The 26779-nt window shown below is 35.0% G+C and overlaps 1 protein-coding gene and 1 long non-coding RNA gene across 2 annotated transcripts; one reads left to right on the plus strand and one right to left on the minus strand.

Annotated features, from left to right (window-relative positions):
- Positions 1-584: 584 nt before the first annotated feature.
- On the plus strand, positions 585-22092 carry LOC109446301 (uncharacterized). The gene is made up of 4 exons (XR_012496648.2): positions 585-1017; positions 2112-2226; positions 19659-19749; positions 21229-22092. It is a non-coding gene; the product is annotated as an uncharacterized LOC109446301 (long non-coding RNA).
- IRAK1BP1 (interleukin 1 receptor associated kinase 1 binding protein 1) lies at positions 4671-17643 on the minus strand. The gene is made up of 4 exons (XM_019729583.3): positions 17032-17643; positions 11227-11292; positions 5476-5606; positions 4671-5369 (listed from the first exon to the last, which is right to left on the minus strand). Exons 1-4 carry the CDS (start codon positions 17344-17346, stop codon positions 5099-5101), a joined length of 783 nt encoding a protein of 260 aa, XP_019585142.2. The 5' UTR covers positions 17347-17643; the 3' UTR covers positions 4671-5098.
- Positions 22093-26779: the final 4687 nt, after the last annotated feature.

Raw genomic sequence — 26779 nt, forward strand, 5'->3', positions numbered from 1 at the left:
ACTTATCTTCCCTCCTTGTCTTTTTCTTGGGGGGCAGGGGAGAGTGGCTCCATAAAGTGTAACTCTACATCTACTTATTGAAATTAGTATAGTACTTTTCAACAATATTTAAGTGATAAGAATACTTAAAAATGCCATTAGCTTTAATAACAAACAGGAACTCTTCTTAAAATCTCTTTAAAAACTAGGCTTTAGCAATGATGGGCAAATTGGGGCTCAAAACAATTGTGGAAATAAAGTCACTTAGTAACTTTAGATGACAAAGTGTAATTTCTGAACTATATTTACTTTTTAGCTTTATCATTTTAGGAATAGGTACAATGAAGATGAAGAAGAAATCTTTGCTTACTTTGCAGATATTGAGTTAGTAAAACATTTGCTGTATTAAAAATAATTTTGTATTTTATTTGGTTGACATTGATCTGAGTTAATTACACTTCACCCCTACTCCAACAATGAATGTAATAATCTTAGACTTTTCACGATTGAATTAGCATAAACTAAGAATAAGTTTCTTTTGATTCTATTTACTTACTTGGGCTAGAGTTGACTTATTTGAATAATTATACTAATTCTTTTTAAATGGAATTACAATAAATATGCCTGATTCAATAAAGTTTTTGTATGAGCTACAAATTCATTATTGCTATCAAATACAAATTTGATTTTCTAAAATAGATTTGAAAGTAAAATTAATGCTAATAGAAACAAATTCAATTTAAGCATCTGACAGTTAGATTTTTCTCTTTCTTAGCTTTTTATGAGCCAGGTACTGAGAAAAGAAATGTTTAAGACATTTGAGGAGTTCATAGACTTGTTGGGAGAGACAGAAAATAATTAGGAGGTGTAATGTGATCAGTGTAAAACTGATGTATGTATGAAATGTTGGCACTATTTACCTGTTTTTGACTCTTGACCCAAAACTTTGTAGACAGGAAGAAACAGAGGATAAGTGATAGAATCACTATATTTAAAAAAAAAAAAAAAGACACACACAAACCCCACTGCCAATAGATGGTAAGTAACATAGTACTTAGAGGATTTGTTTTTTAAATTCAGGGATCACTAACTTTTTTCATGATCATTTAGATTAGCACTCTTTCCTGACACCTGGGCTTTTCATCTTTTAGTGTGGAAACTAATTTTAGTTTCTGATTCACTATCTCTTACTAATTGTACTGAGCATATGAAACCCTGATAAATCTTAAGCCCTGTGTAGCAAATAATGTTTTTTGCTTAGTCTTTTTGGTTTTTTCACTGTTACAATAGAACCAACTTACATTTGAAGTCCAAAGCCTGCATTTGTTCATTTTGAGGTAGGATTGGTGATCATCACACCCCCCATGGCTATCAGGGAGTAACTGTTAGTTGGGATGTCGAAGCCACACTCCTGCAGAGTGGCTGGAACAGAAATATCCTCCTGATAAACAAGCTATAGAAGAGTATTATTCTTTTAATACAATAGTATAAATGATCCCTCTTGAAAATGACTACCTCATCCTGAGAGCAGCATTTGACTTGGATTAGCCACTGTGAATTCTAGTCTTTTAACATAACTGAACTTGTTCAAGTAATTTAGGCCACATTAGATTTATGAGTAGAAGCTATTTGGCTGCAAATACAATATGCATTAAAAACAGTAAATGTTCATGTTATTTTAATTATACTGCAGTTGACCCTTGAACTGTGTGGGGGCTAGGGGTGCTGACTGCCACCACCACACAGTGAAAATATGCATATAGCTTTAGACACCTGCCAAACCTAGTTGTCTCTCAGTATCTGCTTGGGATTAGTTTCAGGACCCCTGAGGATGCTCAAGTCCCCTATATAAAAATGGCATAAATGAATGCATACAGTTGGCTCTCCGCATCTGCAGACTCCCAACCACTGACTGAAAACAGTATAGGTATTTACTGAAACAAAATTTGTGTTTAAGTGGACCCATCAGATTCAGACCCATGTTGTTCAAAGGTCAACTGTAATATATAGTGTTTTTTTTTTTTTTTCTGGGATGAATGATAAAACATTTGTCTCCCATATAATTTTATAATATAGATAGGATATATTAACTCCCACTTTTGATCTCATAATTCACGTTTTTATTTTTTTAGGCCAGTGAAAAGAATTCCTCACTATCATATTCTCATCACCAAGTCTGACAGAATTGGGATATCTTCAACCTACCCATATGTTCCTGAGGAGGACATAATAATTATGGGATATGAGGTATAGCATCTTAAGTTACAAATTATTTTTCCAGGTCGTATTTATTTACAATGAACTCAAATTATCTGTCAAATCAGAATACTGATAAAAAAGGTAAATTACTACTACAAAAAAATATAATTTTGCATCTAACTGAACAGAATCCTAAATTTTATCAATATCCAGAAGCCTTATTTTAACAGTATTTGCTTCTAAAAAGGAGCTTAGAATGTAGTGGGTCTGTTTCAAATATCCTAATTAGAAATTTCTTTCTTTTAGAAAACAGCAATTATAACTTGCTGCTGTCTGGAAAGGTTTTTTAAAAGGAGGTTCAGAAGAAAGGAATTTTGTCAGGATTAAGTTCAGGATAGGTTTCATCTAGCATGCTTTGTGGCACAGGTCCCCTAAGTAATGTATTGTGAGACTCCAGTGTATGCCATGTGACAGAAATTAAATTGCCATCAACTATCAACGAAATTTGATACACCCCTACTCTTAAGTACACAGGATATCATACATAAATCAGTCTAATCTTTAAATAATTTCTTTTTTTAGCTGTTTTATAGAATTGTAGGACTGTCTATTTTAGAGGATTTTTTTTTTATGCAACATCTTTAAAAGTTCCTGTAAATTTTAAGAAGTGTTTGCTAACAAAGTAAAATTTTAGGTATTTCATGCTAACTTGAAAACCTTCTTTACCAAATATGATGGAACCAAAAATGTAATGAAGCCAAGGCTAAGAAAAATCTACCCACCTGAATACATTTTTATTGATTATGAAAATTTTTTTTCTTGATGTACGGCCCCAGTAACACTTTTCTACCCAAATGGATAAATAAAAGCTAAGATATAATTTAACTTTTTTTCAAAATATTCAACATATCTTAAGCTAGTTTTCTGTAAATTATTTTTAATATTACTAAAAATTCATATTATGTTGGATTTGGAAAAGCCAACTTTTAATTCGGTTGACAATAATCAAAGAATGCAGTTCATATAATGGCTGCCATTTACTGAGCGCTATGTGCTAGGCATTATTTTCATGGTCTTAGTATTTATCAACTTTAATCTTTTAGTAGCATTGCAAAGTAAGTATTATTAGCTTCATTTCATTGGTGAGCAAAGAGAAACTTAAAGAGATTAAAGCGCCTTGCCAAGTTTATACACCGGTAAATTTACTCAGCAGATGTCTGAGAGCCTGCTCTGTGTTGGCTCTGGTACTATGCTGGGTCTGAGAATGAAGCTGTGAACATGAAGGACACATCTCCCTAAAGAAGCTTACATTCCAGTCGTCAGGTCTGGGTTTAAACATAGTGGTGTCAGATTCTAAAACTGTTCTTGGCTTCCACACTCCCTCCCGCCAAGGACACCTCAGAAAAGATGGATAAAATTGTTCCATTGCCAACTTAAGAAAGTAGGTGGGGATGGAAACTACAATACTGGAGTATGTTATAGGAAAGAAATATTGGTATATGAGTATCAAGATATATCAAAGGAAAAATCCTAGGACCTACCGTTTCCCCAAAAATAAGACCGAGCCGGATAATCAGCTCTAATGCATCTTTTGAAGCAAAAATTAATATAAGACCCGGTCTTATTTTACTATAAGACTGGGTCTTTAATATAATGTAATATAATGCAATATAATAAATTATATATAATATATGTAATATTACTATAAGTATAGTATAATATAGTACTGGGTCTAATATAATACCGGGTCGGTCTTATATTAATTTTTGCTCCAAAAGACGCATTGGAGCTGATTGTCCAGCTAGGTCTTATTTTCGGGGAAACACGGTTATTTGGTGGAGAATGGAAGGCCTATGCTGCTTAAGAGACTTGGCTTATGATCACCTGTAGATAATGTGTAATGCAATGGCAATGACATGTACTTACTGTTACATCTAAAATAGCCTTAAGGATAAGTATTATCTCAGTGTATTACCCCGCACTGTCCAACATGGTAGCCATTAGCTACTTATGGCTTTCTAGTACTTGAAATGTGGCTAATGCAACCAAGGAACTGAACATTAATTTTTATTTAAATTTTAATTTAAAAACATACTTGATACAGTTACTAGATCTTTTAAGCATGTTTGCAACCTGGGTGTGTAAATCTATTTTTTTCAACTAAATTTTAGGACACTTAAATATAAAGTATTTCTAATGAAAATCTAGCATCTGAATTGAGATGTGCTGTAATATAACATATACACTGGATTTTGAAGACTTAGTATAAAAAAGAATGTAAAGTATTCATTAATTTTTAAAATATTGATTACATGCTGAAATGATATTTTGGATACACTAGGTTAAATATTATTAAATAGTTTCAACTGTTTTTTTTTTCCTTTTACTTTTCTAAAATATGTCTAGTAGGAAATTTTAAATTTCCTATGTGGCTTCCATTATATTTGTGTTGGAGTGTGCTGGTATAATCAGAGAAGCTCTGATGAAGAGGGTCTGGTCCATATATTGTCTTTTATTTTTGGCATCAAAATATTGCCCTAGTATATCTCATTACCCTTTAATTAAAAGTTATGTATCGCTTTTCATTCTTTGTATTACTGTTAACAATCATGCTAATAACTGTGTCATTATTTATTCCTATAGCAGAAATGTAAAAATTACTTATACATGCATCTATATGAATTCATTATACAAATGTGCACATATTTATTTCCAAAGAGTATTTCCTATAGTAAGTTTTAAAAAATAGAAAGTAAAGAGAAGTTTTCCGTGGGACTATATTCAAGGATTGACAGATTTTTGGGAGAAACACTTTATACATGATACAATATATATATATATATATTCAGGACAAAAGCAAACATTATAAAAATATAAAAATGACAAAAAGATACAAACACAGTATATTTTGGTTGGGATTTCAGAGATGTTTCTTTTTCTTCTCTTTCCCCTTTACTTCAAAATTTACAAATACTTTTGAAGAAGCATGTATTGTTGCACTTTTTATTTTTTGTTGTACAGTTAATGAACTTAAGAGTCTGGATGCCTGGTGATCATCTGTTTGGCCTTCCCATTCTTTCGTTTCTTCTTCTTTGATTAATAACGGTTTTCCTAGAGTTTGGCCAACAAGGTTACAGACTTCTTGAGCTTTGCGCCGTGCATTCTCAACAGCAACAAGACAGGCTTGACGTCTTAGAAATTAAATGCAGAGATTATTAATATGACATTTAATGAACTGTAGCACTACGTAGTTTTGTTTAATTAATTGATATTTAGTTAAAGATGTGCTTAACTTACCGAAGATTCTCAATAGAACCTGGAGTATGATAGAATTGGGGTTGGCTGATGATAACAGAGCTATCTAGCTTTTCAACAAGAAAGTTACAAATATTTTGCATTTTTCCAAATTCAGTAAATGTAATGCAGACCTGTAAATGAAATGACACTTGAAATTGTTTTCATGCCTGATGAATTATTTCAAAATTTTCCCTAAATGCGAGTAAAAAAAGTAAAGCCTTATTACAGTGTGTTCATTTTATAGTATGTAACAGATATGAAATGCCTACTTGATACTTAAAGCTAAATTGTTTTGTTATTAAATTTACTTTTGCTTATGAATTTTATAATTTATTTGATATTAACTTGAATATTTTAAAATACATTTTAAACCAGTCAGGTATTTTATGAAAGAGAATTGGAGGGTTTCCCCTTCAACTTTATTATGTGGCTAAATTCTAACCCTGATAAATTTTTCATGACTCCTTAGTCAAACCTATCCATTAGCTTTCTTATTAGCAGTAATTACATCATACTTCAGTGCTGTCAGTGACATATGTTTCTTCTTCCAGTAGTTATTTTCAGATATACCGGGGGTGCCAAAAAAATGTATACACATGACTTGTATTCATCTTTTGTTATCAGTATATATTGTGTATTACAATTTTAATACAATTTTTTCTTTCTTAAAATGTGCATATATTTTTTTGGCACCTCTGTATATGTGGAACTTCATCTATTTCATTATGTCCTCTGTCTTTAAATATTTGGAGCAGTCCTTATATTCAGCAATACTTTAAAATTGTAATCTTAAAACTTTTTATGGGAGAAGACTAAACCTTTCTTCTAAGGAAACTACACAAGCTCAATGTGTAAAATAAAAAAGTAAAGGTACTAGAGAGTAGACTGGAGTAGCAAAGAGAAAGAGAGGGGTGAGGTAACCTCACAAGTCATCTTGTACAATGCAGAGCAGTTGCCTTAAATCGTAAATGTTACCCAGTGAAGACTAATGTTCTATCTGGTTTGAATACTAAGTAAGTAATGTATTTTATAATCAGTTTGTCAATTTCTGTTTTTAAAAAAAGCTCACTGGGATTTTGATTGGGATTGCAGTGGATCTATATATAGATTAAGGAAGAACTGATATCTTAATGATAATTGAGTCTTCCAAATAACAAACATGTTTCTCCGTTTATTTAGGTCTTGTTTAATTTTTCTTAGCAATGATTTATAGTTTCCAGTGTACAGGTCATTCACATTTTAAAAATCAGATTTATCCCTAGGTATTTTATATTTTTGCTGCTTATTAGTTCTTACAGCTTTTTTTTGTAGGTTCCATAAGATTTTCTACATAGGTGGTCATGTTGTGCATGAATAAAGACAATTTTACATCTTACTTCCCACGCTGGATGCCTTTTATTTCACTATCGTGCCTGACTCCACTAGCTAGAAAACTTCAAGTACAATGTTCAATAGAAGTCATGAGAATAGATACGTTTATTTTGTTCCTGATTTTAGCCACAAAGCCTAACCATCAGTGTTTACCATTAAATATGATGTTAGCTGTAGAATTTTCATAGGTTCCTTTATAAGTTTGAGGAAGTTCCCTACTATTCCTAGTTTGCCAAGAATTTTTATTAGGAATGGATGTTGGATTTTTAGTAAATGTTTTTTCTGCATCTATTGAGATGATCACATGGTATTTCTTTTTTACTTTACTAATATGGTAAATCAGATAATCCAATTTTTGATGTTACACCAATATTTAATTCCTGGAATGAACCATAATTGGTCATTATGTATTACTTTTTTTATACTATATCACTGGATTTCATTTGCTAAAATTTTGTATATAATTTTTGCACATATTTACAATAGATATTGGTCTATAGTTCTCTTTGCTTGTAATTTTTTTTTTCCTGCCCCCAGGTAATGAGTTGGGGAGTATTCCCTCCTTTTTATTTTCTGGAAAAGTTTGTACAGAATTGGCATTATATCTCCCTTGCATTTATGCACTTTCTAATTTATCTTTTAATTTCTTCTTTGACCCATGGGTTAGTGAGAGGGATGTTATTTAAATTACAAATATTTGGGCGATTTTTCTGGGATGTTTCTGTTGGTTTCTAATTTATTTATACTGTGGTCAAAAATCTTAACTTTATATGGTTCAGATACTTTTAAATTTATCAAGACTTGTTTTATGACCCAGAATATAGTCTATCTTGGCAAATGTCCCATGTGTGCTTGAAAGGAATGTGTAGATTGCTGTAGTTGGAATGAGCAGATCAAATTGGTTGATAGTGTTATTCAAATCTTTTATATTTGTATTGATTTGCTGATTTCATAATTATGGAGAAAGTATTGAAAGCTCCAACTAAAATGGTAGACTTATTTCTTTTCAGTTCTATCATTTTTGCCTTAAGTATTTTGAAGCTTTGATATTAGACGGTATATATGTGTTTAGGATTGTTATATTCTCTTGATTGGCCCCTTTAACATTATAAAATCAACTTGTTTATCTGTGGTAATCTTCTTTACTTTGAAATCTACTTTGATACTATCATAGCCACCCCAGCTTTCTTTTGATTCATGTTAGCGTGGTATGCCTATCCATCCCATTTATTTTTAAAGTTAGGTTTATTAAAGTATAACTTACAGTAAAATATACCATTTTTAGTATATGTCCTATGAATTCTGACAGATGCATGAAGTTATGTAGCAGCCATTATGAGTCCCATCAATCTCCCCCAATTCCCTTGTGCTCCCCTGATCCCAGTCCCTGGAAGCCACAGATCTGTTTTTCTGTTTATTTAACTTAATTCTTTTAGAGCAGTGTTAGGCACACAGCAAAATGGAGAGGAAGGTACAGATGTTCCATGCAGCCCCTGCTTCCACACACGCATAGCCGCCCTCTTACCATAATCGCTATTCCCCACCAGAGTGGTACATTTGTTACAATATATGAACCTACAATGACACATCTTAATGACTCAAAGTCCTTAGTTTAAATTAGGGTTCACTCTTGGTGTTTTATATTAAATTCCTTGTGCTCCCTCTAGTCATATCCCTAACCCCTGGTAACCACTGATTCTTTTACTGTCTCTAGTTTTGCCTTTCCCAGAATGTCATGTAGTTAGAATCATGCAGTATGTAGCCTTTTCAGATAATGTCTTTAACTTACTAAAAGGCATTTTAGGTTCTTCCCTGTTTTCATGACTTCATTGCTCATTTCTATTTAGTGCTGAATAATACTCCATTTTCTGGATTTACCAGTTTATTTATTCATTCACCTACTAAAGGACATCTTGGTTGCTCACAAAATTTGGTAGTTATGAATACAGCTGCTATAAATGTCCATGTGCAGGTTTCTGTGTGAACATAAACTTTCACCTCCTTTGGGTAAGTACCAGTGAGCACAACTGCTGTATTATATGGTGGGAGTAAGTTTAGTTTTATATCAGAACCTTTGTCTTCCAAAGTGGTTGTACCATTTTGCATTCCTACTAGGAATGAATGAGAGTTCCTGATGTTACATATCCTTGCAACATTTGATGACGTCATTGTTCCAGATTTTGGTCATTCTAATGTGTAGTGGCATTTCATTGTTTTAAATTGTAGTTGCCTAATAAGATATGATGTGGAACATCTTTTTATACGTTTACTTGTCATCTATATATCTTCTTTAGTGAGATGTGTGTTCAGGTCTTTGGCTCATTTTTACGAATATATTGGGTTATTTTCTTATTGTTGAGTTTTAAGAGTTCTTTATATATTTTGGATAACAGTTTTTTAAAATAAATGTGTTTTGCAAATATTTTCTCCAAGTCTGCGGTTTGTCTTATCATCTCTTGACATTGTCCCCAAGCATACCACCACTCACCTACCCTTAAAGAAGTTGCTGAAATAATTTCTAACTTTCAGTATTCTAATCTTTAAAATAGGGAGAGGCAGCATGGTAGGTGGAAGGTTAAAGAAAAAATTTCTAAAGTGCCTTTCAGGATGAAAATTTCAGATATTAAATGAAAAGTAATGTTGTACCATGTAATCTTATTCTATATATTTAACTCTCATTGAGAATATTGGTATATGTAAGACATTAGGTTTCTGTGTTCACTCCATCCACAGCCATAATAAAGCCAGGTTTACACAGGTTAGCATACTTCTTCTTACACAGGTTAGCGTACTTTGTACCTTCTTACACAGGTTAGCATACTTTGTACCTCGTGACCCCACCATCCTGGTCTCTGCTGACTACTGATGCTGACCAAGGATAATCATGTATTGGACTGCGTGACATAAGACTTCTGATTACCAGGGAGCCCTATACAAAATATAACCAGATTCTCTCTTAAGAAATTTGAATACAAGACATTAAAAAGGTAAGTACAGCAGAAGGAAGAGGAGCAGAATTTAGCCAAGTCCTCATTTAGTCGTGTCTTAAAACAAAACAAGCAGCTCTAAGTCACTTTCTGTACCTGGAGGCTCAGTCCCGACAACGCAGTCTGAAAAACATTCCAGTTTTCTATGAAGCCAGGCTGTGTGTCTGCTGGGACTGTTCCTTTTCCTTCTTATCTCCTGGTGTACCCTCACAGTAAACCCCATTAGCTAGGTTAACATGAGCCTATCTATGTTCACTACAACCGGAAGTCCTAACAGGCAGTAACTACTGGAGCAGTGCTAGAACAACTCCCAGCTTTTGACCTAAATATGCAGTTTTACCAAACTGCTCTTCACCCTGTTTTGAAAGGTAGTTTTTGGTTCCCACAAGTACAAAATAACTTTTGCCAAATGAATCCCTAAAATTATCATGAGTAATTTTTAAATTCCTTGAGGTAGTTAAATTTTAAGTGGAGAAATTAATAAACTGCTAGCGTAATTATTGGGGCAACAGTGGATTATGGATTCTAATACCCATTCTAATTCTTTGTAATATGATCTTTGAGGGTCTGAAAGTAAGCGATCTGAGCCGAAGGTTACACCCTTAAAATTAGAGAAATAATGGTATCTGCTTTAAGATATGACTAGGTGATTTCTTGAGGTATTTTCTACCTATAAAGACAAAGATTCTCTGACTAGATAAAGATTCTACTCTAACTCCATTTTTGTTTGTTTCCTGTGGCAAGGTGGCAGCATGAACCAAGCACATACCCCAAGATGTTCAGAATCAGAAACAGATAGCAGTCCTGTAACCCAACCATAACCAAAACACTGATTTCATAAAATCCTGATTATAACATCTTTAAAGATAAGTGAAAAGTATAGGCAATTGTAGGAACTAAATGTTATCATTAATTGTACAAAAACTATTTTGTTTTTAATTTGTGCAAAAGTTGAGTAGTTTTTATTTCTAAATAAATCTGAATTTACTATAACATTGCATTGTGAAACAAAAGAATGAACAATGTTTCAATCCTTTATGTTATGACTTTTTCAATTTGCTTTTATATCTAAGAAGAAATTTCTCTCCTGTAGTGTTTCCTGCTCACTATGTAATGATAACAATTAAAAATTTATTCAGGTGGCAATTAACTGCTATTTCCCCTTTGCTATTTTTATTCCATTTCAAATCAATTTCTCTTAAATAAATCTCATTAACTTTATTTTAAAGCTCACACAGATATGTAACACCAAAAATGATTTTGAGAAAAATGTATTTTATCAATACCATGAGAAGCATTTTTCTTGTACATTTCAGTTCAAGAATAAAAGTAAATGCAAATTGTCCCCACAAAGTCATGCTGTTTCCAATTATTTGTTAAGATAAGTACATACCTCTGCTTCCATGTGATAAGCATTTTCCACTCTTCTAAAATCCTTTGTCACAGTTACATTTTCTGCCTGAAACAAAGTACAGGGGTATAATTACTAATGTTTGGCTACTAAATGGATTTTACTCTAAAACATAAAGTAGAAATCTGAACTTATTAAAAGCAGAATGACAAAATATGCAGAAAGAACTGGTTTGCCTGATGTTTTAGAAGTTTCCTAAAAGTAATATGAAATAAATTCAGAAGCCTACAAATAGTTGCTCAAAATTTCAACATAAATGTCACTCCATTTGTAGTAATTAGTTTGTTCAAAAAGTATGAACTTAGCGTGATAAATATGTATGTGTGTGCAATTGTTTGTACATAAAACATTCTGAATGTTACAGGAGTGTTGGAGTTTTTAAAATGTTTAATTTATAAATAATACAAATTTACTGAATACTAATATAGTATGCAATGTTAGGCAAGTTATTCTTGCTTTTTTGAGCCTTAGTTTTTGCATTTATAAAATTCTATGCATGTACACTGCATAGAATTGTGTGTGCAATTGTTTGTACATAAAACATTCTGAATGTTACAGGAGTGTTGGAGTTTTTAAAATGTTTAATTTATAAATAATACAAATTTACTGAATACTAATATAGTATGCAATGTTAGGCAAGTTATTCTTGCTTTTTTGAGCCTTAGTTTTTGCATTTATAAAATTCTATGCATGTACACTGCATAGAATTGTTTTGAGGATTTAATAACAAGTTTTATATAAGGTGCTTGACACAGAGAAGGCACTCAGCAAATACAGATGCTATGCTATTATGATATAAAAGTTTCCTTAAAACTAGACCCAGACCAGTTCGTTTTTAGAAAATATGAGTACTTTCTGAATTTCTGGGTAAATATAGGGTACACAAGTCTGATAAAAATGTTAACTACCTTATTCATTTTTCAAAAGGGTTTTAAAATTTAGTGAAATGAATTCTTCACCCACTCTCATGGGGACAGGCAGAACTTCTATTTTACAAAAGTTTTGCATCCTTCAAAATATATGCAAATAAATATAAAGATTATTATGCCCAGTAATGATTTGATTATAATTTATTTTGTAGGGGATTTAGCTGCATATGAATTTTAACATATAAAGTAATTTCAAGCAGTTTATATTATCCAGAAAAATTCTAAAAAGCTATAACGTGAAAATTTTAACTGAAGTTTATAGCTCTGATGTTTGTCACCCCCATGAAAATATGAATGCATTTTTATGATAAAGGTAATAACTGCTCATTGCAGAAAATTCAGAACACAGATAAATATAAAACAGTACTGTATATATTGCTTGTAATCAGCTTTATTTGCTTGATTAATATGAAACTTTTCTGTCATTTAATATTCTTTTATGATATGTAAATATATCTTCTGTTCTTTCAGATGTGCCTTTTTTCATTTTTATTTTTAAAGGCAGTTTGAGTTAGGTTTTTGCACACACAGTAAGGGAAAGACAGACTTCAGGAAATTATTTCAGTACAGCGACTTACCCATTTAGGAGATAACAAAACCTTTTTCCTTATATCAAAATAAATTCCAATCACTGCAAAGATATAATGTATTATAAAGAGTCCCTAAAGATTCCAGGAGAATGGTTATATAGCTTTAGGATTGGGAAGGACCCAATAAGAATTACAACAAAGGCAAAAAACATATAGAAGAGATTAATGAACTTGACTAAGTAAATCTTTAATATTTTGAATGTTCAATACTGTAAACAAAGTTATATGGCAATATGATATTGGGAAAAATTTGCAATTTATGAGAGAAATGGCGTTGTTGATAATCTTAATTTTTATAGTTCCCATAAATTAATAGAGTAGAAAAAAGGGAAAGTATTATGAACTGGCAGTTTACATGAAAAATGTTTAACCTCAAATGTTAAAAAAAAAAAGGTACAAAGAAAAAACAGTAACAGTTTTTTGACTACTGAATTTGCAAAGTTAAAGAAGAAAATGTGCATTGTGTCAAGAATATATTTCTAGTGAAGACATAAACTTATCTTCCTAGAGTATGATTTTTCATAAGCCTTAAAATATGAATAAGCCAGAAATCAATGCCCAAAGAACATTATTAAGAACATGTATAAATACCTAGCAACAAGGATATTCATTTTATCACCACTATTAGCAATGAAAAACTAAAGTCAACTCATATATATGTTCAGACTGCTCCTGCTCCTCCCTATCTTAATTTGGGTGCACCCAGAAACAGACTCTTGTGACAAGGATTTGAGTATAAGCAGTTACTTTTTAAGACAATCCCAAGAACCTCCATAGAGTGAGAAATGAAACAGAGAAGGAAAGCAAGGCAGTAAAGGGTGTATTGTCAAGTAGTCACCACTGTGGGCAACAGGAACTTACTCTTGAAGATAGGCTCTGGGAACCGGGGTAGAACACATGCCTTAAGGTTATCCCAGCCTGAGGAATCTGGGGCCTCTTTCCATTACTGCCCTCAGCTGTTAGTTGAAAGCTGCCAGAACCGGGGAAGGGACCATGATTAGGTTGGTGCAAAAGTAATTGCGGTTTTTGCAATTATTTTTAACCTTTTAAATGGCAATTACTTTTGCACCAACCTAGTAATTCTCTGGCACTACTGACTGGCCCAATTGTAAGCAGTGTGAATTCTTGCAGCCAGGGAAAGCTGGCAGAAAGTTCACAAGTGTTGGCAGAGGGAACTGCATGCACACAAATGTGAAGTGGAAAGGGATACAAGTGTGGGCTATCAATAGCACTTTCTATATCCTCTACCTAAAAACTCAATCGCTGCCAAGAAAATAAAGCAGCAACATACTATCATGGTTAAGAATATGGACTTTGAGGTCAATTTTTTTTTAAGGTGTTGTATTTTATTATTATTATTTTAAGGAGGGTGCAGCTCACAGTGGCCCATGCAGGGATTGAACCGGCATCCTTGGTGTTATCAACACCACACTCCAAACAAATGAGCTAACCGGCCACCCCGAAGTCAAATTTCTTGACTGGAGACTATACTACTTCCTAGCTGTGTGACCATGGGCAAGCTACCTGCCAATAATCATTCCGGTCCTGAGCATTCTTATCTGCAAAACAGCAACCAAACTACCAGTCTCTTGTGGTAGAAGTGAGTATCATTTATAAAAGGTCAAGCAATAGTAAGCAGTTATTTTCAATCATACCCAAACTCCTCAGTATGGCACACAAGGCTTCCTCCATGTTCTGCCTACAGCTTTCTTCTTCAGGCTTATCTCTCTGATTCCCCTCCATTTTTTTGCAAGTCCTCCTGTGTCCTAGCCATAGTGAACTGCGTATAGTGCTCTGAATACATAATTGCTGCATTCTAGTGTCAAACTGCAATGCTTTCCCTTCAGCCCCTGTTTAAGATTTGACACAAGTGTCACTTCCATTATGAACTCTTTCTGGAATTCCTCAAGTAAAATGAACATTACTTTTTTTCTTACCCTACTATATTGTATCATGTACATACTTTCATCCAACACTTACTATATATTAGTCTATTCCTAACATAAGACTCCTTCAGTACAGTGCCTAAATTTTACTCATTCTCTATTTCTGGTGCCTAGCAACATGCTTGAGGCATCCATTACACATTTATCAAAAAAAATACAATTATGAGTAAGCAAATATTGGAGCTTAGAGCCTATGGGAGGAACATACAAACCAGAAAACAAAATAATTACATATCATGTTAAGTGCAATTTAAAAATGAACAGTGATAGGGAATGCTTAACAAATGTTTGATGGTTGAATGAGTAAATGCTGCTTAGAACTTTAAAACCTTTTCCATGAAAGCAACACTGAAAATGACAGTTATGCCTTCACATGTGAAACTATATGATTATAAAACTATATCTGATCTATAATATAGTTGAACTAACAGTTTATTCATTTAGTGCTTCATTTATTATTTTTCTTTTCATTCACAAACCATTTTCTGAGTATACACTATGTGACATGTATGAAGCATAAGCCATGAATGCAAGGCAAATGAGATAAAAAGGTCTCTGCTCTGGAGAGGTTTAGGATATGGAAGAGAGACAAGTAAAGCAACAACTATAATACAGAGTGATAAGTTTTATTACAAGTGGGGAGTGGCGTGTGGCATGACAGGGACTAGTGTTAGGTTAGGAAAGGAATGCCACGGAGGTGAACTTGGGCTGGTTTTTAAAGGGAAAAAATGGGAGTAAGTCAGGTGAGAAAGACGAAATGAATAGTGTTTGGTTCCATCTTTAAAGCAAAAGAGTTTGGAACATGAGCCTATTAAGCAGGAGAGTGATGTTTATAAATCAAGATTCCAAAGTTTAAAATGAATATTTTGTGAAGACCCATTATAATTCTTCCTGCAAAGTAATATAAATGATATTTTGGCATTATCTGCTGAACAGATTATCTACACGATTGCTTTCCTGCATTAGCAGCGATAACTGGGAGATCACTGACCTCTGTATGTATTGCCTGGAACACTGAATTTTAATGTAATCTTAACTGTAACCTGGACATAGTAATTTATTTTGTTTTACATATCAGACATTACAGCCATGTGAACGTAGAATACATTTTATGTAAATAACTTAAGAACTGTTAATATTCAAACAAGACTAGTAGTATTTTTTCTTGAGGAAATATTTTTCTGCAAATTAAACATAGTAAACTCAGTTTATTAATATTCTAATTATCATTTGAATTCTTCTAAACAGTAAAATCATTTAGAGACATCTTTTCTAAATGCCTTTTTAAATGACTCTATTTGTAAATGCAGTACAAATATATTTTCTCCTTAAAATAATAAAGACTTGCTTTTGGGGGCTGTGTCATTTCTAACAAACGGGAAGCATTTTTAAAACTCAGTGTTATCCTGGATAAATCACAAATCTGACCTTTAGAGTCCTACTCTGTAAAATGAAGGAATTGAGATAGATGACCCATTCTGTGGTTTCTAATTTTATTTCACTCTTAATTATCTGAAGCCTGGCATAATTGGCAGCAACCTAGATTTTGGTTACAGGAATGCAGGAGTTCAAATACCACCCTGGCTGAAGTTCAGATCATTATTAACGTCTTTAAATTTGGAAAATGGGGATATTAAAACCTGCCTGATAGGGATGTTGTACAGATTAAATAAAGCTTGTTCATTTTTTTCTTCTTTCCTTAGAAGTAGACTTAAGGTAAGATTTATTTAGTGATTTGTTTCACGTACATTTCTGGTAAGTAGCGGTATTTAATATATGTGGCATCTACAATATGCTGGCTTAATTTCTTTTTAATTTAAAAAATAGAGAAAAAATTTAAGAGTCTTTATAAAAAGAAAATGGATATGATTCCCCCCTCCACCCCACCCACCATAACTCTGCAAAAAATACTGAGGAACCACTCCATGCAAAGATTTACATGGTTGAGAGGAAGCAGGCCATGCTTTTCACTCGCCAATTCCATGGTGCAGAAAAACAAACAACACGATTAGTGTCTAGCACACTACTTAGACAAGCATTTACATGTAATGTTTAAAATTTAAGTTTATATCATTTCAAGGTTAAAAATAAAATTATTGCAGCAAATATTACCCTATAAAACCCAACTCAATTTGTATTTTCTTATTTTACAAGTCACTGCGACCAATTAATTACTTTCATCGTAAAGATTAACTCTGGCAGGTAATGGTGCCGGGAATACCGATGAGACAAAGGTGTCCCACGCCTCCACCCTGCTCCAGGGGCCGTCGGCACGGAACCTCGGCGGTGCGGCTGGAGGCTCCTCCCCGGCAGGGCTCTCACCTGCAGACCCTGCAGCTGAAGGCTCTGCGTGATGTAGTCCAGGCGGCGGCAAACGCTCTTCTTGACCTCGGCCGCCGCCTCCTTGGTGCTGTTGATGCGCACCGTTACCTGCGCCCTGTCGGGGCTCACAGACACCTCCGCGGTGCCACTTACGTGCACCTCCCGGGTTGCATTTTGGGCCTGTGCTGCGGGGAGGGGACGGCGGAAGCCGGGCAGCGTATCGCCGCCCGAGACGAGACTGTTCTCCTGGCCCCGGCCAACCCATGGAACCAGTTCCACGAACACGCGAGACTGAGGGGCCTGTTGCAACGACATAGTGATGGCAGTTGGGTTTCCACAGCAACTCGGAGCCGACGGTGGCTGAAGGGGCCCGCGCGCCCTAGGGCTTTTTTGTGCCCGGCGCAAAGGATGCCGGGAAGGGTTTGGAAGTCCCGGAGCTTGTGGAGGAGAACGAGCTGCACTTTGAGGGGAGTTTTGCCACAGCAACTTTGCAAGGTGCTGGGTGAGAGGGTCGTTATAGTTGTTAACGGCTTTACCTCACAGCCTTAAAAAATCTTAGTAAGCTTTCTCTGCGGCATCCCGTACAGTGAGCTCCGCCTTTCCATGTCCACCCTCCTCGTTGCTCCCGCGCCTGGAGTCCTCCTAAGAAGAGTTTCCTGAGGCCAGGTGGGGCAGAGTGGGATTGCTTTTAAATTTTTCCAAAGATAGTCTGATTTTCTTCAGCTTTGTTTTCTCTGGCTTTAGCGAGGAGGAGGGAAAAGGAGAGAGAAGAGAGGAAATCATACATTCAGAGGAAAAAAGATGAGCTAGAGGAAGAGTCCAGATGCAATTCCAACCTCTGTTTCTGGAATTTTCTTTGGTGTGTTTCCATTCCTGCCCTGGAATTCTGTAAAATATTTCTATATGCTTATCATAAAAGCTTCTCCCCCTTTTTTGCATTAGTAGCTTGACTGAATTTTATGTTATCTTAAAATTAAGAATATTGACTGAAAATAGTGGAAAATAGAAGGAGAATTCAAAGCTGTCTTGCATAGCTTTCAGCCTTAAGGAATTTATAGAGCCTCACACAAAGTGGATCATTAGGTGCATAGCTCAAAGCTTCACCTTTGAAAAAATTCTGCTCTTCATGGTCATTGAAGGGTACCTTGAGTGATGCTGTCATGCGGCTGCTTTCCATTTCCGACTGGTACCTGCTTATCGAGCCAACCCACCCATGAATCTATCCATAAAAGCTCAGGCTTTTTCCTTGTCCTTTAGCTGTTCATACAAGACCCCTGTATAACCATTGGTGTGAGCTGAGAATGGTGTTCTGATGCAATCCTGGTGGGTGGCATGGAAGTCTGGATTACCTGCTCATGCAGTTTGCTTATGCCCTCTAATCTTGCTAGGTGTCCCAGATGTACTATTTTCATGTTTTGATATGGATTTCTTTTGGGCTGCTGTTCTATAATAGGACCCAGCTTATACTAGACAATTTTGAAAGAGAGAGAGAGAGAGAGAGAGAGAGAGAGAGAGAGAGAGAGAGAATGGAACAATACATTCTGAATGCTGAGGGAGAAAAATGAATTAACCTGGAAGGAGGTATTAAACTGTCTCTTAAGAATGAGAGGAAAATGGAGATATTTTCAGACATACAAAGACTTAAGGGCGTTTGCTACCTATAGACTCTCACTGAAATATTATAGAATATGCCTCTGTAATATTAGTAAGTCCAATAGGAAGACATGGTATAGAAGAAACAACAGTAATTGCAGAAGTTGATAACATATGTCTAGAAATTTAACTTAATTAATTTGAAATGATTTCGTATTTCTGTGGGAATGGTTAAACAAAAACTGAAACTAAAAGAGCTCTCAACAATTTTAACAAAGGAGGAGGAAAGACATTCATTACAGTTGGCTAAAGAATCTTAAGGTCCTGGACGTGTTAAAAAAGAAGCTAGAAATACTGAATTGCATTAAACTTTGTTGTAACACTTTGTAGTGATTTACCTATGGAAAATATATTAGTAAATGAAGAAATCAGTGGTAGAAAAGAAGGCTCAAGGAGGTTGGGGGGAGATTAAGATAACACAATGTTGTGGAACCATAAAATATTTAGAAGATTATTAGTGACTCAAAGTATTGTTTCACTGGAAACTGGATGACAGAGAGTTAAGAAATGAGTGTGTGACTAGAAAAAAGAAAGAGGTAGTTGTTAATATTGTTTGAAGTCAGGTTGTTGTTGTTGTTTGAAAAAGTAATTGGATTCAGGCTTTCCAGAAATGGAGATAAGAAACTGCCTTATCTCACAAATACCCCAAACACTTGAAATAGCTCTCCTTCTTGTATTTCCAGGTTTGTTTTTTGCTTTGTTACAGGTTGCAGATGTTTATCTTCTGGTACCTTAAATGGTACAGGTAGAACAGGATAGTGGGCATAAGGCGTGTTGTGTCCATGGTGACTTCTTCCAGTCAAGTGTATTTACTTGTTTCCCCTGGCCACCTTACACAGAATTCTGGAGTCTAATGATTATGTCTTCACCTTGAAACTTATAAACTAGTCCAGAAAGTATTCTCCAGTCCATCTCTACTCTCAGAGGGAAAATAAATGTGAGACTGCCTCCTCACTGTATCATCTTTGTATTAGGCAGGGCTGTCCTGTATTTTGCTGCTGGATTGGAAACCACCTGATTCTGAGTACATACTTTACTGACCTCTTGGACACTTCGATTTTCCAGGTAAGCTTTAGGTTTAAATCTTTTTTCACTTTACTCATTTTCTCCCTAATCCATTTCACATCACTGGTTTTCTTTGACATTATCTGGTTTATTATTATTGGTTTTCACATGTTTTGGAAGCATAATGTAATGACTTACATTTTAATTAGGCAAAACACTGGATGTCTCTGTTAATTAGGGTAGAAGTAATATTTTGTAAATGAAACTACTATAGTAATAGTCATAATTATTCGTTGTAATTATATCTTAACTGATTTACACAATTTGTATCCATGAGAGTAAAAATTTTTGACAGCTTGTTTATAAATTTAGGCTGTTAAACTCTCATGTCCACAAAGACTGCTGCTTCTTGATATTAATTCCCTTCGAAAACAGTGGAGTAGAGATAGCTTTGACAATAGCTTTTTTAACCTTCAAAAATTATTTAATTTCACACACCCAAATGATGGATTAGGCAGACACCAGAATCCAGCTGAGGCAGATTCTGCTCTGTAGGATCAGCCTCTGCACAACTCTTCCACTGTAGTCAAAGCCAGTCCTCACAACCAGTGAGCCCAAGGGTCGGTCCCTCCCATTGATGTGCAGTTATTAATCAAGGCTTGACTGTAAGAGGAGGGCACACACAACCCACACAAGGGACACACCTGGAGTGCGTGGCTCAGGTGACCAGAAAGACTGTCCCACTGAACCCCACAGCACACCTACTACATAAGGCCACACAACTAAGACCAGAAGACATAGTAGCCCTACCTAATACATAGAAACAAACACAAGGAGGCAGCCAAAATGGGTAGACAAAGAACATGTCCCAAATAAAAGAATAGAACAAAGTTCCAGAAAAAGAACTAAATGAAATGGAGATAAGCAATCTACCAGACACAGAGTTCCAAACACTGGTTTTAAGGACGCTCAATGATCTCAGGGAGAGCTTCAGCAGGAAGATAGGAAGCATAAAAATGTAGATGGAAAACATGAAAAAGAACCAGTTAGAAATAAAGGATACAATAATGAAAATGAAGAATATATTACAAGGAATTAACAGTAGATTAGATGAAGCAGAGGATCCAACCAGCAATGTAGAAGATGAGGTACCAGAAAACACCCAACCAGAATAGCAAAAAGAAAAAAGAATCCAAAAAAATTGAGGAGAGTTCAAGGGACCTCTGGGACAATATCAAATGTAGCAACATTTACATTGTAGGGTTACCAGAAGGAGAAGAGACACAGCAAGGAACTGAAAATATATTTGAAGAAATAATGACAGAAAACTTCCGAACTTGGTGAAGGAAGTAGACATACAAACTCAGGAAGCACAGAGAGTCCCAAACAAGATGAACCCAAAGAGGCTCACACTAAGACACATCATAATTAAAATGCCAAAGGTTAAAGACAAAGAGAGAATCTTAAAAGCAGCAAGAGAAAAGTAGTTAGTTACCTACAAGGGAGCCCCCATAAGACTGTCATCTGATTTCTCAACAGAAACTTTGCAGGCCAGAAGGGACTGGCAGGAAATATTCCAAGTGATGAAAAGCAACGACCTACAACCAAGATTACTCTACCCAGGAAAGCTACCATTTAGAATTGAAGGACGGATAAGGAGCTTCCCAGACAAGAAAAAGCTGAAGGAGTTCATCACCACTAACCCAGTATTAGAAGGAATCTTAGAGGGACTTCTTTAAGATGGGAGGGGATTAAGGATGGGTGAAAGGGGAAGGGATAAAGAAATGCAAATTGGTTGTTAGATAGTAGTCATGGGGATGTAGGGTATAGCATAAAGAATATAGTCAATGATATGTAATAACTAGGTATGGTGCCAAATGTATCAGGGTGATAGATGGGAATGAAGCTGGGGGCAGGGTGAAAAAGGTTAAGGTATTAAATACAAATTGGTGGTTAATACAGTATGGGGAATATAATCAACAATGTTGTAAAAATCATGTAAGGTGCCAGATGGGCACTGGACTTATCAGGGGGATCACGTCATAGACTGTGTGGATGCCTGACCAATGTGCTATATACCTGAAGCTGAAGGAGAATAATACTGAATGTCAACTATAACTAAATATATATGTATCGGGTTGGTGCAAAAGTAATTGCAATTTTTGCAATTCAAAATAATTGCAAAAATTACAATTAGTTTTGCAGCAACCTAATACATATAGTCACAGGATGTGGAGTACAACATAGTGAAGATAGTCAATGATATTGTAACAGCTATATAAGATGTCAGAGGGGTAGTAGATAGGGGGAGTGGGTTATCACTTTATGAGGGATTTTAATGTCTATTACATTGCTCTGTATACCTGAAACTAATAAAGTAATAAAATTAAATTTAAAAAATTATTTAATTTCAAATTCAAGTACTAACCTAGTTAGTAGGACATTGCAAATACATACATGACTTAGGAAGGCAATCTTATTCAATTTATTGAGTTTATGCAGAAGAAATGGTCAAATTCATACCGTGACATGTTGGTGAAATTCTCACAAATAAGAGAGGGCTACTTACATAATTTGTTTCTCTTCTCACAAATACTTTATTCGCTATTTTAAAAGAATTATTGTAACATCTTGGTTAAATGACCACTCATTAGAGGTCTAACAGGGCACAGTGAGGTAGATGCTAAATAAATTATTAAAATTATCGGAGAAAAAAGATGATATCTGAAAGTTTGATGAAGTAAAAGAGAAATATTATGGGAAAGAAAACACAGAATTTGGAAGCTAGAAGAAACAGTCTCATTTTACAGATGAATAAATTAAAACAAACCAGAATGTTTTTAAAGTTATGTGCCCCAGGTCACTGGGCAGTCATTCTAATGCTCTTTCACTGTACCATGCTGCCTCCCAGTGATTAATGATTATTTGTACTATATACAGGCCTATTGCTGCTGGCAAACCTCTTTCTCAAAGCAAATGAACAAACAAAACATCTGATTACCTCTTGCCTTTCTTGACTCTTATAACACTCGATTCTCTCTGGTCACTCCTTCTCTCTGGTCACTTCTTTACTGCATGTTTCACTGACTTCCCCTTTCCTCTCACTGACTCAGTCCTCGGCCTGCTTCTTCTTTTCTGAATTTGTAGCTACTACTTTCATGGATTCAGTTTTTACCTCAACTGAGTCAATTTTATTTGTAAAATGAGAGAACTGGAGTAGCTTCTTTTTAATTTTAAAAGCAGTGTCAATGACAGTACAAAAGGATGGATGCTATAAATGTCTTATTTAAAAAAACAGCATTGTCTGAACAAACACTTCACCAAAGAAGCTATACAAATAGCAAGTAATCGTATGAAAACACGTTCAACATCATAGGTCCTGAGGGAATTGCAAATTAAACTATGAGAGACCACTATACACCTATTACAATGGCCCAAATCCAAAACTCTGACAACACCAAATGCTGATGAGAATATGGAGCAAAAGGAACTCTTATACATTGCTGATAGCATGCAAAACAGTACAGCCACTTTGGAAGACAGTTTGACAGTTTCTTCCAAAACTAAACATACTCTTACCATATGATCCAGCAATTACACTCCTTGTATTTGCCCAAAGGAGCTGAAAATGTATGTCTACACAAAAACCTGCACATGGATGTTTATACCAGCTTTATCCATAATTGCCAAAACTTAGAAGCAATCAAGTTGTCCTTCAGTAGGTGAGTGAATAAATAAGCTGTGGTATATCCAGAAAAAAGGACTATTTAGCACTAAAAAGAAATGAGATATTAAGCCATGAAAAGACATGCATATTATTAAGTGAAAGAAGCCAGTCTGAAAGGGTTATATACTGTCTGATTCCAACTATATGACACTTTGGGAAAGGCAAAGCTATGGAGACCGTAAAGAAATCAGTGGTTGCTCGGGGTTGGGGGGATTAATAGGCAGAGCACAGAGGAATTTTAAGTCAGTTGAACTATTCTCTATGATACTACAATGATGGGTGCATGTCATTATATACTTGTCAAAACCCATAGAATATACAAAACCAAGAGTGAATCCTAATGTAAACTATGGACTTTGAGTGCTTATGGTGTGTCAGTGTAGGTTTGTTCATCAATTGTAATAAATGTACTACTGTGGTGCTTGGTTTCAATAGTGGGAGAGGTTTTGTTTGGGAGGGATAAAGTGGTACATGGGAACTCTGTACTTTTCTGTTCAATTTTGCTGTTTGCCTAAAACTTCTCTAAAAATATGATTTGTTAAAATTAATAAAAAACAGCATTGTGTTTTAAAAAGACAGAGGCAATTAGAGTAAAATGACATTGTCAAGATATGTGAGCTGTGAAAATTATCTCCTTTGAGGCTTAGTTGCCTTATTTTAAAAATTGTTATTAGCCACACTTATAGAGCTGTCTTCATTTTGAAAAATGCCTTGATAAACTTCAGTGAATCTTGACAGTAAGACCTTGAGAGTGACGTCTAGAGGAGACTGCAGTACAAAGAGAGAACTAAACAGTTATGCAGAAAGAAGCGAACATAGTTATGGGAGGAGGAATGTCAGGAGGAAAGATGAGGGAGGATGGAATTAGCGAAAAGGCCATACAACATAGATAAGAGGCTGGATACTATGGAGAAAGATAGAAAAATTCCCTGGTGGTATAGTAGCCAAGAACTTTAAAGACCACAAATACCTGATTTACAATATTTAATTGTTGGCCTTTTGGCAACAGAACAGTTCCCAGCATTGTATTGTCTGTGTGGTTTGGTGAAAATCAAGGCAGAGAAGCAAACATCTGCAAAAGGTGAGATTTGTTCGAGAGTTCAGCAGAAGTAGAAGCAACAGTTGACCACGAGAATGCAAGTGCACAGGATTAAGGGCAATGAAATTTCTCACAGGAGCCTTTCTCAAAGAGAGGGTGAAGTTCCGGTTGACAAATCAGATGACTAGATTCACAGGATGGTTATGGGGATATTTGAAGGTGTGCGGCACAGTGCTTGACACTTGGTAGTAGAAACTTAAGTAAACACTTGACTCGCAATGGTCTTGTACAGTCTTGCCTCACTTTTGGAGCTGAGAGAGCCTTGGCTTTGAGGATTTTCTCTGAGTAAGGTAGTAGTGCAACTCTGATGGATCAAAATTCTTACATGGTACCTAACAGAGCATGGAGAAAAACTGTTTATCTGAAAATGCCCCTTATTCAGTTAAGTACAGTACCTATTAGAAGAAAAAATATAACTCAAATCACTTCCCCATAATGATGGAGTTAAGATGTGTACTTTTTTTCCCTCACAGACTTGTAGAAACATGCTTAAGTCTCATTAAGCTTAGAAAATATCATATATTATGAGAAGAGTGAAATATTAACCCAAGGAGGCTTAAGGTTAGATAAATAACATTCTGAGAATGGTAATAGAACTAAAACCAAAGCAAAACAAAACAAACTGTATTGTCTCAGAAATGTGTTCATAAAGTTCAGTAGAGTCAAAAATACTGACTACCAAGCTATGCAAGTATTCCTGAGATTCAGTGGATACAAAAATGGGGAAAAAAAAAACAGCAAATGACTAGCATCATTGGGTCTGCCCTTTTTTCACTACCATAGTTATTGTCCTTCTAGACAGCTTTTCTGTCTGTTTGCTTCTTTCCCACCCGAATCAATTGCATAATTCAGTGGCCACCTAAAGAAATGTGATCCTTTGTCTCAGCAATTTTAAAGCCTAAGGTAGTCTTTCATATCAAATTCAAGTTTTGAGTCCATGAATTTCAAAGTTTCTTATGAGATGTTCCAGCATTTCCCCCTAACTAATCTTTTGATGTGCCTTGATTTCTAATTTATAGCCAACTTAGCTTAATGATTCCCACATACACCTAACAATTTTATTTACACTTGAAGAAAATGCTCCACTTTCATCTTAATCATTTCATGTGCTGTCTTTCCTCTTAATGCAATCAGTTTCTGTTCAGAAATATCAGGGAATGAAATGATTCTGAATATTTGAACAATGTGACTGATTTAACATAAGTAGCCTACATGAATTATAAACCTTAAATGAGTTATTTTATAATTCTTAATGATAAAATTAAACTAAATATAATAAAACCTCTCTTGGATAATTCAGAAGGAACTTCAGAATCTAGAGTGGCTTAGGTTCATCAATACAAGCAAGACTTGTTATTCAATAGCACTGCAAAATACATATTATTAAGGTGTTCTAGGGGTTTTTGGATTCTCAATAAATAGATTATTCTAGCCTTCAAAACACAAATATTCTTTGGTCTTCTCATATGAATCCTGTCAAACTATAATAATTTATGGAATATCCTGGAGATTTATGTATTTGACTATGGCATTTTGGCAATGAAATAATCCATGTCATTGGTTCTATGTTTTTTGTTTGTTGATTTATCTCAAGTCATAGAGACATATTCTTTAATGATGCAAAATGAAATTTTGATTGTCTAAACTGATTTTTCCAACCTTTCCCTTTTCCAGCGGCAGAGGAGGATAAATAATTAATTCCCCTGACATCTTCTGACCATTTGCTTTAACCTCCCATTGAGGTAAACATACTAAGATGGTGACAACTCCTGTCAGTTATGCGTTGTTACCTAGAAAGAGTATGGGCTTTGGGGATCCACAGACCTGTGGTTGAATGTCTTTTTCTAGATTTGACTTTGGGGAATTAATTTTAATATTTCTGAGACTCAGTTTTCTCATCTGTAAAATAGAGATAATGCGTTACCTGTTGCAGAGACTGCTAATGCTTACAATATGTATGTTCTTCATTTACTTTGGGGCTAAAAGTTAAATATTTTCAGCCTCCCTCATAGATCGGTGTGTCCATGGCTGAGTTCTGGCAATAGAATGTTAGTGGAAATAAAATGCACCACCTCTGGGCTTAGCCCATAAAAATCTCCCATGTATACTCATCTCTCATTTTCTCCATTTTCTGGTTGACTGGAGAGGACTTCTGTGAGACATAAGAGCTGTAAGATAGAAGAAGCTTGGAGCAGAGCTGCTGCCACTCCTCTGACAGGGGACACACCTCCATCAGATGTAAGCAAGAAGTAATATTTATTTTG

This window comes from Rhinolophus sinicus, chromosome 2 (assembly GCF_057876585.1).
Source record: "Rhinolophus sinicus isolate RSI-liver-muscle chromosome 2, RSI-T2T, whole genome shotgun sequence".
Taxonomy (NCBI): domain Eukaryota; kingdom Metazoa; phylum Chordata; class Mammalia; order Chiroptera; family Rhinolophidae; genus Rhinolophus; species Rhinolophus sinicus.